Here is a 13,999-nt window from a genome sequence, read left to right as displayed (position 1 = left end):
TTGTGCGTGAAAATCCCAGTAACTGAGCAGATTGTGAAATACTCAGACCGGCCCGTCTGGCAACAACAACCATGCCACGCTCAAAATTGCTTAAATCACCTTTCTTTCCCATTCTGACATTCAGTTTGGAGTTCAGGAGATTGTCTTGACCAGGACCACACCCCTAAATGCATTGAAGCAACTGCCATGTGATTGGTTGATTAGATAATTGCATTAATGAGAAATTGAACAGGTGTTCCTAATAATCCTTTAGGTGAGTGTATATATATATATATATATATATATATATATATATATATATATATATATATATATATATACACACACACACATACACATATACATATATTTATACACACATATATACTGTACATACATACAGTCAGGAAAATAAGTATTTGAACACCCTGCTATTTTGCAAGTTCTCCCACTTGGAAATCATGGAGGGGTCTGAAATTGTCATCGTAGGTGCATGTCCACTGTGAGAGACATAATCTAAAAAACTAAATACAGAAATCACAATGTATGATTTTTTAACTATTTATTTGTATGATACAGCTGCAAATAAGTATTTGAACACCTGGGAAAATCAATGTTAATATTTGGTACAGTAGCCTTTGTTTGCAATTACAGAGGTCAAACGTTTCCTGTAGTTTTTCACCAGGTTTGCACACACTGCAGGAGGGATTTTGGCCCACTCCTCCACACAGATCTTCTCTAGATCAGTCAGGTTTCTGGGCTGTCGCTGAGAAACACGGAGTTTGAGCTCCCTCCAAAGATTCTCTATTGGGTTTAGGTCTGGAGACTGGCTAGGCCACGCCAGAACCTTGATATGCTTCTTACAGAGCCACTCCTTGGTTATCCTGGCTGTGTGCTTCGGGTCATTGTCATGTTGGAAGACCCAGCCTCGACCCATCTTCAATGCTCTAACTGAGGGAAGGAGGTTGTTCCCCAAAATCTCGCAATACATAGCCCCGGTCATCCTCTCCTTAATACACTGCAGTCGCCCTGTCCCATGTGCAGAAAAACACCCCCAAAGCATGATGCTACCACCCCCATGCTTCACAGTAGGGATGGTGTTCTTGGGATGGTACTCATCATTCTTCTTCCTCCAAACACGGTTAGTGGAATTATGACCAAAAAGTTCTATTTTGGTCTCATCTGACCACATGACTTTCTCCCATGACTCCTCTGGATCATCCAAATGGTCATTGGCAAACTTAAGACGGGCCTTGACATGTGCTGGTTTAAGCAGGGGAACCTTCCGTGCCATGCATGATTTCAAACCATGACGTCTTAGTGTATTACCAACAGTAACCTTGGAAACGGTGGTCCCAGCTCTTTTCAGGTCATTGACCAGCTCCTCCCGTGTAGTTCTGGGCTGATTTCTCACCTTTCTTAGGATCATTGAGACCCCACGAGGTGAGATCTTGCATGGAGACCCAGTCTTAGGGAGATTGACAGTCATGTTTAGCTTCTTCCATTTTCTAATGATTGCTCCAACAGTGGACATTTTTTCACCAAGCTGCTTGGCAATTTCCCCGTAGCCCTTTCCAGCCTTGTGGAGGTGTACAATTTTGTCTCTAGTGTCTTTGGACAGCTCTTTGGTCTTGGCCATGTTAGTAGTTGGATTCTTACTGATTGTATGGGGTGGACAGGTGTCTTTATGCAGCTAACGACCTCAAACAGGTGCATCTAATTTAGGATAATAAATGGAGTGGAGGTGGACATTTTAAAGGTAGACTAACAGGTCTTTGAGGGTCAGAATTCTAGCTGATAGACAGGTGTTCAAATACTTATTTGCAGCTGTATCATACAAATAAATAGTTAAAAAATCATACATTGTGATTTCTGGATTTTTTTTTTTAGATTATGTCTCTCACAGTGGACATGCACCTACGATGACAATTTCAGACCCCTCCATGATTTCTAAGTGGGAGAACTTGCAAAATAGCAGGGTGTTCAAATACATATTTTCCTCACTGTATATACATATACACACATATATATATCTACACATATACACATACATATATACATATACATACACATATATACACACACATATATACACATACATACATATACACACATACGTATATATTTATACACATATACATATATTAATATACTATATATATACACACATACATATATTTATACACACATATACTGTACATACATATACACACATACACATACATATATAAACATACATATACACACATATGTATATATTTATCCACACATACGTATATATTTATACACACACACATATATATTTATACACACACATATACATACATACACATATACATATATTAATATACACACACACACACACACCCATATATAGGGTTTAAAGTAAAACTGATTTGGGTGATGATTTGTGTGGCTGGAATGTTTATTGTTGTGTTCTATCAAGTGGGGTTACTAATGCATTGAGTTAGTGTTCAGTGATGCTTAGAGTTTGATTGTGCTGAATCATTCGGTTATGCCTGACGAATCGATGTGTTGTTTTACTTGGGTCTGGACAGACAGTTGGGGATGAAGTAAAAGTGAAGATAAGTTGAGGCTACTCACTGTGTCGGTGTGATCATTATCAAACATAACATTTATGACTAAAACATATTTCTAAAAAAATCTAAAGTACACAAAACAGCAGGCTAATAAGATGATGGCATTACAACACTACGCCCAAAAATGTAAGCATACCTGTAAACCCTAAAACAATGTTGGGCCATGTACATTCAGAACAGCTGAAATTAAAAATGTTTGATTAATGGATCATTGCAAACTGCAGGTCTCAGGTGACAAAACATTGAAAGAGAGACTGATTCTATAGATATAGACAAAGAGTTACAGATAGATATATACTCACACTCACATACCCTCTTTGAGGAACACCTGTACATCTACTGTTTCACGAGATTATCTAATCATTCTGTCGTGGGGCAGCATTGCAATGCAAAAATCACTCAGCTTCAGTTAATGTTCACATCAACCATCAGAATGGGGGACCAGTGTGATCTCAGTGATATTGACTGTGGCATGATTGTTGGTGCCAGGCGGGCTGGTTTGAGTATTTCTGTAACTGTTGATCTCCAGGGATTTTCACACACAACAGTCTCTAGAATTTACTCCGATGGTGGCAAAAACAAAAACATCCAGTGAGCAGAAGTTCTGCAGATGGAAACGCCTTGATGAGAGTGGTCAACAGAGAATGGCCAGTCTGGTACAAGCTGACAGCCTACAATAACACCGATAAACACTCAAAAGTACAATTGTAATGAGCCAAATAGAATCTCAGAATGCACAACGTCAAACCTTGAGGCGAATGGGATACAACAGCAGGCCACAGTGGGTTCCACTTGTCAGCCAAGAATAGAAAGCTGAGGCTCAATCACCCCCCATTTTGATGGTGATGTGAACATTAACTGAAGCTCCTGAGCCGTATCCGCATGATTTTATACATTAACCTCCTGCTACACGATTGGCTGATTGGACACATGAATAAGTAGGTGTACCTAATAAAGTGGTCGGTGAGTGTACATACTGTAGATGGGTAGGAAGAATTTTTATTTGAAAGATAGAACATCATCACATTATAAACATACTACAATACAATATGAATAAGAATATCACAAAGAAACTAAAGGGCACAATTGAGGAAAGTTCCAATGAAACTGCAATGCCAACGCACAATTTTGTTCTCTTTGATGTTTATTAAAACAAAACTTTTTACAGGTAAATAAAAAAAGGTCAAGGTTGAACCTGGTCACATTGTTTTAGCATAAACAAAAAGACAAAAATGTTAACCTTTCAAATGTTTCAAACTCTTCAATATCATACTCCTAATAGGATGGCTTCTGATACCACAGACTGCAAATTGAGTAATTTCAGGACACAGCTCAGGAAACTGAGGCGTGTATGGCATCGCAAGGTAGTTTTCTGGATACTTCTGTCTTTTAAAGCAATCACTCCTTTTCCATAATGCAGCTTCACATGCCGTCACCTCTTCCCCATGATGAAGCTGGGCACCTCTGCATCATCTTCCTGCTCCTCTGCTTCAGTGTCAGAAGACGATGACTCTTCTTCTGAGCATGCTGACACACAAACACAGGTTCTTTAGCACCTACTTTAATACTATAAATTATAAGAGGTACAGTTACCATGATGATCCATTATAACATTATCACTTAACCTCCTCCTTGTTGACTCTCCAGCTTGGCTTTCTTTGCCATCAACTTCTTCTTCTTCAACTTCTCCCTTACAAAAATGGCACAACAGAACATCAATTTATTGACAGTCTGTATTTCAATTACAAAAACAGAAAATCCATACAGATCTAGTCATGCTATTATACATGAATGACAATATGCACAAGAATCTAGATTTTCATTATTTATTTGAAGCAGTGTCTTGCTTCCAAATGCAAAACTTACGGATGTGGTGGGTGGTTGCCAGGGAACTGCTATGTGGTTGCTAAAGTATTCTGAGTGCAGTTGCTAGGGTATTCTGGGTGGTTTCTTACGGGCCCACCCCACATCTATATGATATTCAGATCCTCAGATATGGCTTCGGTCCCTCCTTTGATGTTATTGTATGGGATTTTTTTTGACCCACTTTATATTAGGGGTCTTTAACTAGTATGTAGTTAAGCATTTTATACAATGTACTTATGTAAAAACGTTTTGCCAACATTTAATTACATCTATAGTTACACTGTTAACCTTAACCCCTAATCCAAAACCTAACCCTTCCCCTAAAACTACCCATATATCAACCACAGTAGCAGCAAATGTAACTGTTGTGAGAATTTTGCAAAACAATATGAAGTTAGACAATAAATACATTGTATTGTATGCAATTTAATGTTAGTACATATTAAAGACACCTAATATTAAGGTTTTTATTTTATTTTTAAATCAACTGCCTGCATACATCCAATTGCTTAGAAAACGAAACACTTCAACAATCTGCACAATTTGAGTGTCATTAATCTGCACAGCAAGATTAAAAAATTAAGAATTTTGAATGGCTTGGCAAGCACCACTGATAGAGAGTGATGAATAGAGCTCTCTAATGCTTCTTAAGTATTGGAACAAACACAAGTTGGACAGCTAATGAGCTCCAGTGTTAGACAGACCTTTTCTTTCTGCGTTTCGCTGTCCTCTCTTCAGCAGCCTTCTGGTTTTCTTGAACCTTCTCAATATATTCTTCATCCAGCTTTTGCTGCAAGATTAAAACAGATATGTGAACCAGGTTTACTCGATTTGAGAGGGTTTAGCTGAAGAAACCTTTATTCGAGAAAAACTACATTGACCTAGGCCACGTTCTGTGGGATATTTCCTGTATGCCACAAGCATACTCTGTGCAAGTACATGAATGTGCTGTCGAAATTAATGCGTTAACATGTGATTAATTAAACGTAATTTGTATGTTAATGCATTTATTCGCTTTGCCATTTTGACAGTTTGATTCAGTTCTATAAGATTTCGAAAAACTGATCAGTACCTTCAGAGATGAGATGATCTCATCGTGAGTTTGTATCATCTTATTTGATGGAGGAAGATCCTCTCTACAGGTAATTTATTAACGAATCTGACCTAGACTGAATGTTAACTAAGGATGAAGTCATATGGACTCTTAGTATTGTGGAATTTAATAATCATTGAAGCTCAAAAAGTTAACCATCACACATAAAAGCTATAATAGTTCCAAAAGCATCAAGCACAACCCTGAAATTGTGGTATTTCTATGCAATGGTGTAGAACTCAATGGTTCGAAGGGGGTGAATTGCCCTTGTGAACAACTCCAAAAAAATTGGGACAGTAAAAAAATAGAATGTTTTGTACATTTAAATTCAAACAAAAACAGTATAAAGACAACATACTTTCTTACCTAATCAACTGCATGCTTTTTAAAGATATGTTATTCTGAAATTAATGCCTGCGACACATTCCAAAAAAGTTGAGACAGGGGCAATTTAGGACTAATAACAATCTGACGAGTTCAAATAACAAGGTGATATGAACAGGTAATGTTAAATGAGAAGCAATCATGTTATAGTATAGAAGGAGCCTACAAAAACAGCCTAGTCCTTAAAGAGCAAGGATCGGTCGAGACTTGTCAATTTGCCAACAGATGCTTCAGCAAATAATCCAGCATTTTGAAAACAATGTTCCCCAAAGAAAAATTGGAAGGATTTTGGGCATTTCACCCTCTAAAGTACAAAATATAAAGTTGAAGAAATCTGATCAAATCTTGGTGCATAAAGAGTAAAATGAAAATAATTTCTGAATGCGCTTGTAATCTCCGATTCCTCAGACATCACAGTCTTAAAAAACATAATTCATTTGTAATGATATAATGAACATGGTCTTGGGATTACTTTAGTAAATCTTTGTTAGTCAACATCATTCGCAGCTGCATCCACAGATGCAAGTTAAGACTTTACGATGTAAAGCAGAAGCCCTACATCAACACTGTCCAGAAGCGCTGCCGACTTCTCTGGGCTCCTTCTTATCTTAGGTGGAAAGTAGAACAGTGGAATTGTGGTGTTTGTTTTGGTCTGAAGGGTCCACATTTCACAAAGTCTTTGGCCTGAATAAACATGATTGCTGTTTTTCCCCAAAGAGGAAAAGGGCCACCCAAGATGTTATCAGTGTCAGGTCCAAAAGCCAGTGTCTGTATGGGCCAGGGGTGTGTCAGTGCCCATGGCTTGGGTAACTCTTTGAGAACACGATGAATGCAGACAGATATGTAATAATTTTGGAGCAACATATACTGCCATCCAGTACAGTCTTGCATTTGCAGCAGGGCCACTTCAAACCACATACTGCCTGGATTACAAGTGCATGGCTGTGTAAGCAGAGAGTGGGTGTGCTAGATTGGCCTGCCAGCAGCCCTGACCTGAGAATGTGTGGTGCATTATGAAGCACACAATACAGCAACGAAGACCCTGTACAATTGTGCAGTTAAATACCTGCATAATGGATGAATGAGGGTAAATTCCGTGAAAAGTCTTCAGTGGTACACAGTGGTAAACACTGGAATGTCCTAACTTTTTTAGCGTGTTGTAATCATCTGATTTGAAATTACAGTACATTTAAAAAATAAATAAAAATCTATTAAATTCACAATGTAAAATCAAATAACGTGTTGTAGGTGAACAGAATTTACAAATCACTCCGTTTAGTTTATTGCCATTTTGCATACGGTCCCAACTTCTTTTTTTTTTTTTAAGAGTTGGGGTTGTATGTGTCCAAACGAAGTTTAGTAATGTTTTATTTTAAAATGTGTTTTTTTTTTTACTGTACAGCACTTTGGTCTACAATTGTTCTTATTAAATGTGCTACATAAATCAGTGGCTCCCAACACTGTTCCTGGAGGTCCCCCAACACTCCACATTTTGCATATCTCCCTTATCTGACACATAGACTCAGGTCATAGAGTCTCTACTAATGAGCTGAATCGGGTGTGATTGATTAGGGAGATATCCAAAATGTGTAGAGTTAGGGGGCCTCAACGCTAATCAAGTGTATATACAAAGGGGCTGCACACTTGCAATGCATTGGACAAGCATACACGTCTTCATTTGCATACTTGTAAAGTAAGTTTCCTCTGGCCTAACAGATGCATTTATAGTAAAGCTTCTTTCATTTCAATAGTCAGATGTGTATAGGAAGGAACAACCTACTTTATCAGATATTCGTTCCAGGAAGTCCTGTCTCTGATACTCGCGCCGCCGCAGATGTCTATACACATGGAATTCACCGCTGCCTGCACCAGCACTTGAACCTGATTAAATTAAACATGTCATCACTGTTAAAACTAAATAGACTATAATATAAAAATAAGCAGTTCTTAGATACATGTGGCATGTGTATACACACACACACACACACACACATGCATGCATGCATGCATGCAACCGTTTGGTTGTGACTAAACAATAATTTTAATTGCTATGCAGATGACCTTCAGTTATATTGTTGTTGTACCCCAATGATCTCTGGTTTTTGGACAACAAGCTGAACATCTCTACAGGTCCTTCTCAAAAAATTAGCATATTGTGATAAAGGTCATTATTTTCCATAATGTAATGATAAAAATTAAACTTTCATATATTTTAGATTCATTGCACACCAACTGAAATATTTCAGGTCTTTTATTGTTTTAATACTGATGATTTTGGCATACAGCTCACGAAAACCCAAAATTCCTATCTCAAAAAATTAGCATATCATGAAAAGGGTCTCTAAACGAGCTATTAACCTAATCATCTGAATCAACTAATTAACTCTAAACACCTGCAAAAGATTCCTGAGGCTTTTAAAAACTCCCAGCCTGTTTCATTACTCAAAACCGCAATCATGGGTAAGACTGCCGACCTGACTGCTGTCCAGAAGGCCATCATTGACACCCTCAAGCAAGAGGGTAAGACACAGAAAGAAATTTCTGAACAAATAGGCTGTTCCCAGAGTGCTGTATCAAGGCACCTCAGTGGGAAGTCTGTGGGAAGGAAAAAGTGTGGCAAAAAACGCTGCACAACGAGAAGAGGTGACTGGACCCTGAGGAAGATTGTGGAGAAGGACCGATTCCAGACCTTGGGGACCTGCGGAAGCAGTGGACTGAGTCTGGAGTAGAAACATCCCCGCATTCCCCAGGTCAAGCCACTTTTGAACCAGAAACAGCGGCAGAAGCGCCTGACCTGGGCTACAGAGAAGCAGCACTGGACTGTTGCTCAGTGGTCCAAAGTACTTTTTCGGATGAAAGCAAATTTTGCATGTCATTCGGAAATCAAGGTGCCAGAGTCTGGAGGAAGACTGGGGAGAAGGAAATGCCAAAATGCCTGAAGTCCAGTGTCAAGTACCCACAGTCAGTGATGGTCTGGGGTGCCATGTCAGCTGCTGGTGTTGGTCCACTGTGTTTTATCAAGGGCAGGGTCAATGCAGCTAGCTATCAGGAGATTTTGGAGCACTTCATGCTTCCATCTGCTGAAAAGCTTTATGGAGATGAAGATTTCATTTTTCAGCACGACCTGGCACCTGCTCACAGTGGCAAAACCACTGGTAAATGGTTTACTGACCATGGTATTACTGTGCTCAATTGGCCTGCCAACTCTCCTGACCTGAACCCCATAGAGAATCTGTGGGATATTGTGAAGAGAAAGTTGAGAGACGCAAGACCCAACACTCTGGATGAGCTTAAGGCCGCTATCGAAGCATCCTGGGCCTCCATAACACCTCAGCAGTGCCACAGGCTGATTGCCTCCATGCCACGCCGCATTGAAGCAGTCATTTCTGCAAAAGGATTCCCGACCAAGTATTGAGTGCATAACTGAACATAATTATTTGAAGGTTGACTTTTTTTGGTATTAAAAACACTTCTTTTATTGGTCGGATGAAATATGCTAATTTTTTGAGATAGGAATTTTGGGTTTTCATGAGCTGTATGCCAAAATCATCAGTATTAAAACAATAAAAGACCTGAAATATTTCAGTTGGTGTGCAATGAATCTAAAATATATGAAAGTTTAATTTTTATCATTACATTATGGAAAATAATGAACTTTATCACAATATGCTAATTATTTGAGAAGGACCTGTATTGTTTATTTAACTGCAGACTTCTTCAGAGGGACAGAGCCTGCAAATAGTGTCTGTAAGTGGCTTTGGATAGAGTATCTGCTCAATAACAATCAATTCATTTAACAGATTCATATAAAAAAAATGTCTTTAGAATCCCACCCCAAGACTGAAAGTGTCTGGCTCCCTCACATAAATAAAAGTGCTGAATCCTCTTCAGACTTCACATTTAAAAGCTTCTCGCACACATCTTTCAATAGTGTTTGGACATGTTCATTAAAGCATTTCTTTTTACCACATAAACATAAAACGTCCCTGCAACAATACAGATATCACTGAAACAGAGAAATTACTCTCTTGTAAAAAGCTACAAACCCTCGGACCGCGGCCCGGGCGCCTGTAAGCCAATCAGAAGCGCGAGTTGGGCGGGACTACATGTTAGTCGAACAACAGAAGACAGTATTTCTATTTTATCTGAAATAAAAATACATGTGCTTATAATTTTAGTTTAATAAACTCCACAAACCCATCACATCTCGCACAAACTCTGGTGGAGCTCGTGGGTTCCACTCCTTTGGTCTCTCTGGTATGGGCACAGATTTATCCTTTAAAACAAATACAAGTATAAAAAGTACTTGATGATCAGTGTTTGTCCAGCAGCTCATTTACATCATCAATCATTAACATAACAGTGAATCAACGGCTTGCGACCGCGGTTTGAGGAAAAGTATTGACTCACAGGGTTTCGCATCAGTCTCTCCAACTTTAAGCGCTGCTCCTCAGCAGGAGTTTTGGCGATAATTAAAGGCTGAGATTCTTTTCCAGCAGCTTTGCCAGGACGCGCATCTTTCTTCTCCACAGCCATGTTTATCCCAGAGTCTTGTCGGGCAACGTTGTGCTCTTCTTCTGTTCATTTATGGCGCTTCTGAGTGCCTGTAGCGCCACAGTGCCACCTACTGGATTAATGTGGACCTCTATTCATGACAAAACTGCATACACCCAAAAAAAGAAGCATACATTAAAATTCAAAATATGCGTTACTATATTATATTATATAAACGTATATGCCTGCTATAAAATGAACGAAACAGCACTGGAAGCTATCAGGTGCCAATAATGATCACGTGCGTTATACTGGCACCCAGAGCCTGCCCAAGGCATAAGCGAACTAAGCGGCTGCTTAGGGCCCCCATGGCCAGCAGGGGGCCCCCAAGAACACATTAAATGACAGACTGATTTTATTTAAAAACAATTTTTTAGATATTATGTCAACGGACATTGGTAGTTATACAAAAACGCAATATTATGTTAACGGTCTGCGAGATGTCAGACAGTTAGTTTATTGAAGAGGCAGCAACATTGAAGCAAAACAGCAATATCACAAAAAAGGACATATCCCTCTGGTGCAGAGAAATAGAAAAAAGCAGAGGAAGAGGAAAAAACAGCAAGATAAAGGTATGTTAAGTAGCTAGGTAATGTTGCGAGCTAATGTTAGCTGGCTAGTTAGTTAACATAGCCTAGTAATACTATACTAGGTATTATCTTCTTTTTTAGGAAATATTAAATTTGATTAAACATCCGTAAATAGCTTGACATCTTAATATTATAATACAACATATTACTTAGCTAGTTTTAGATGAAAGTTTTTTGTCCTCTGTGTTAAATTATTTATATTTTTGTAATAAAAATAAGCTCTTGTTCCATAAACATGGTACTGATAACAGTTTAACATTACTTACATTAATCTACCATTTTTGGGTCTTTTGCTATCCCAATATCGTTATGCCTCAATAGATTAATTGTTGTTGTTTTAGGTGTACAGATGTCTTGCTGCTGTCTATAATAATTTATGTTTTTAAAATAACATTCTGTTCCATCAAAAATGTACTCTTTTGAAACTTTCCTAGAAGCACTCTTTAAATATTTTGGAGGTGGGGCACAACCAACGCCACCTGCCCCAAGTGCCAGTGCTACAGCTGATGACGATACAGCACGTGACTTTTCAACAATCCCAGATCAATCTAAATATGGATAAACCATGCCTTTTGAGAGATCTTTTTTTTTGTTTTTGACAGACAGTTGCATTGCCCTCTAATATGACATCTAACATGGCTAGCTTTTATAATAATAATAATAATTATTATTATTATTTTAATCTTTCATCAGGTCCATCCTCTGCAGGTGAGGAGCACTTCCCAGCACCTGCATCCACTGATCCTGCTGTTCCTTCCATGTCTGTTTCAACCTCAGCAGATGTGACGAGTTAATAGCACAGTAGCCTTTGTATTTGCTCAGTTTACTGTAGAATATCCTGAGATTAATATTTCTAATTATAATTCTTAATGTAATTTCCTTATAGATCCTTCTACTTCTGTGGTCATTGGGATCGATGTCACATCTACTCCCTTAGCAACTTCCAGCCTACACCATGGATTGGCAGCTCCTCCAGTTGACACAGCTGAGTGGTCATCTATCCTGTCCGACTCAGAAAGGACTGATCTGGTAAGCAGAGGGCCACTTCCTCTAAAGGAAAACTTCACATTCCCTGAAAAACCTGATGGCCAAAGCTTCCACTACCACTACACCTACAGAAAAATAATGAATGGGTAAAAAAGTCAAGCAGAGCTGGCTCACTTATTGAAAAAGAAAGGATGCAGTCTACTGCTTCTGCTGCAAATTGTTCTCCAGGAAGTCTGATACAACGGGTAACAGAGGGACAACAGGATTGGGTAAATATTGGTGTCCTAATGTTACAATTAAAAACCGTAGAAGGGTCAAATCATGCCAGGCAGACATTGGTATGTTGTAAGCAACACAGCTAAAACGAATAAAATTGATAATGGGTGTGTTAGATTTATAATGTGCGAATAATCAATCGTTGACAATAGTCAATCATATTGCCGGCACCGAGGGGCCCCCAAATTAAATTCTGCTTAGGGCCCCATAAAGGCCCTGCTGGCAGCTGTAGTTTGTTTCCAAGGAGGGAAACTTATCATTTTTATTTTAAACTTAATTTAGACTTTCAAAGAACATCTTCCACAGCCAACATTTCAACCTTTAAATATCTTTTTCATCTTACTGAGCTAACAAGCCAAACAAATCACCCAGATGTAAAACAACTACAGAATATTCGGTTTAACTAGTGTATCCTAGAGTCTTACTTAAAGGAATATTCCGGGTTCAATACAAGTTAAGCTCAATCGACAGCATTTGTCACAATGTTGATTACCACAAAAATTAATTTCGACTCATCCCTCCTTTTCTTAAAAACACAAACAAAAATCTGTGTTCCATCGAGGCACTTACAATGGAAGTGAATGGGGCTAATTTTTGGAGGGTTTAAAGGCAGAAATGTGAAGTTTATAATTTTATAAAAGCTCTTACATTCATTATTCTGTTAAAACTTTTTAAGCTGTAAAGTGGTTCAAATTGTCATTTTAAAGTCATTTTAGGGTTTGTTGACATTATATTGTCATGTAAAATTGGCTATAACGTTACATAGAAAAGGTTAGTAAGTGATTTTATCACACTAAAATCATGTTAACACACATAACACACATTGTTTACGTCTTGAGGCTATACTTTTGAAACGGTGCGTATTTTAACATTTACAGATTGGCCCCCATTCACTTCCATTGTAAGTGCCTCACTCTAACTTTTAAAAAAAAAAGAAAAAAGGAGAGGCAAGTCAAAATATATTTTTGTGGTAATCAATATTATGCCACAAATGCTTTTGATGGATCTTAACTTGTACTGAACTCGGAATGTTCCTTTAATCACAACAAATGATTTAATACAACTGATTTGTTTTGTTTTTTAAATATCTTCGTAAGATAAGAATGTTATGATTGAACATGTTGCTTTACAAAGTTTGTGCACGAAAGTTATTTTAAAGAGACATTCTGTTAATACTCTAGATTTTATTGGTCCGTTTCTCAAGCGATACGTAGTTTTAGAAAATGGACTGCAAATTAAAAATAAGTACTATTCAATTTGCAATCTTTTTATGTAAAGTATGTCAAGATACTTTGACTTTTAATTTAGTAACATTTTAACACAGTACCCATACTTTAACTTAAATATTATTTATCATTAAATTTTACACCCCTGGAATAATAATATAAAGCTTCCTAAGATTCACCCTAAAACTGTTCACTCCAAATAATCCACCCTAAAATTGCAGTAAATTATTTTATATATATATATATATATATATATATATATATATATATATATATATATAATATTATATCATATAATATAGAAAGTGCTGTGTCTTAGTATTTTATTATTATTATTAATATAACCCAGATAATTTACCATTTATCCAGGATGGTCTTCTTTATATATAGACATCACTTCACCCTTCCTCAACATCTGTCCTTTCCTGGATGTAGGCAGGGCAA

General features: G+C 37.8%; 1 protein-coding gene across 1 annotated transcript; it reads right to left on the bottom strand.

The window, feature by feature from the left end:
* Positions 1–3,462: 3,462 nt before the first annotated feature.
* On the bottom strand, positions 3,463–10,513 carry prkrip1 (PRKR interacting protein 1). Its single transcript, XM_052107169.1, has 6 exons — positions 10,333–10,513; positions 10,120–10,198; positions 7,703–7,803; positions 5,150–5,235; positions 4,205–4,269; positions 3,463–4,106 (listed from the first exon to the last, which is right to left on the bottom strand). Exons 1-6 carry the CDS (start codon positions 10,456–10,458, stop codon positions 4,012–4,014), a joined length of 552 nt encoding a protein of 183 aa, XP_051963129.1. The 5' UTR covers positions 10,459–10,513; the 3' UTR covers positions 3,463–4,011.
* Between the last annotated feature and the right edge of the window lie 3,486 nt (positions 10,514–13,999).

This window comes from Xyrauchen texanus, chromosome 3 (assembly GCF_025860055.1).
Source record: "Xyrauchen texanus isolate HMW12.3.18 chromosome 3, RBS_HiC_50CHRs, whole genome shotgun sequence".
In the NCBI taxonomy this organism is placed as follows: domain Eukaryota; kingdom Metazoa; phylum Chordata; class Actinopteri; order Cypriniformes; family Catostomidae; genus Xyrauchen; species Xyrauchen texanus.
This window is presented reverse-complemented; position numbering and strand designations above follow the sequence as displayed.

Coding starts and splice junctions, on each gene's coding strand:
- prkrip1 (XM_052107169.1), bottom strand. CDS start 10,458: ATGGCTGTGGAGAAGAAAGATGCGCGTCCTGGCAAAGCTGCTGGAAAA. Junction 10,199..10,332: donor AGAGACTGATGCGAAACCCT/GTGAGTCAATAC, acceptor TTTGTTTTAAAG/GATAAATCTGTGCCCATACC. Junction 7,804..10,119: donor GTTTGTGCGAGATGTGATGG/GTTTGTGGAGTT, acceptor TAATTTAATCAG/GTTCAAGTGCTGGTGCAGGC.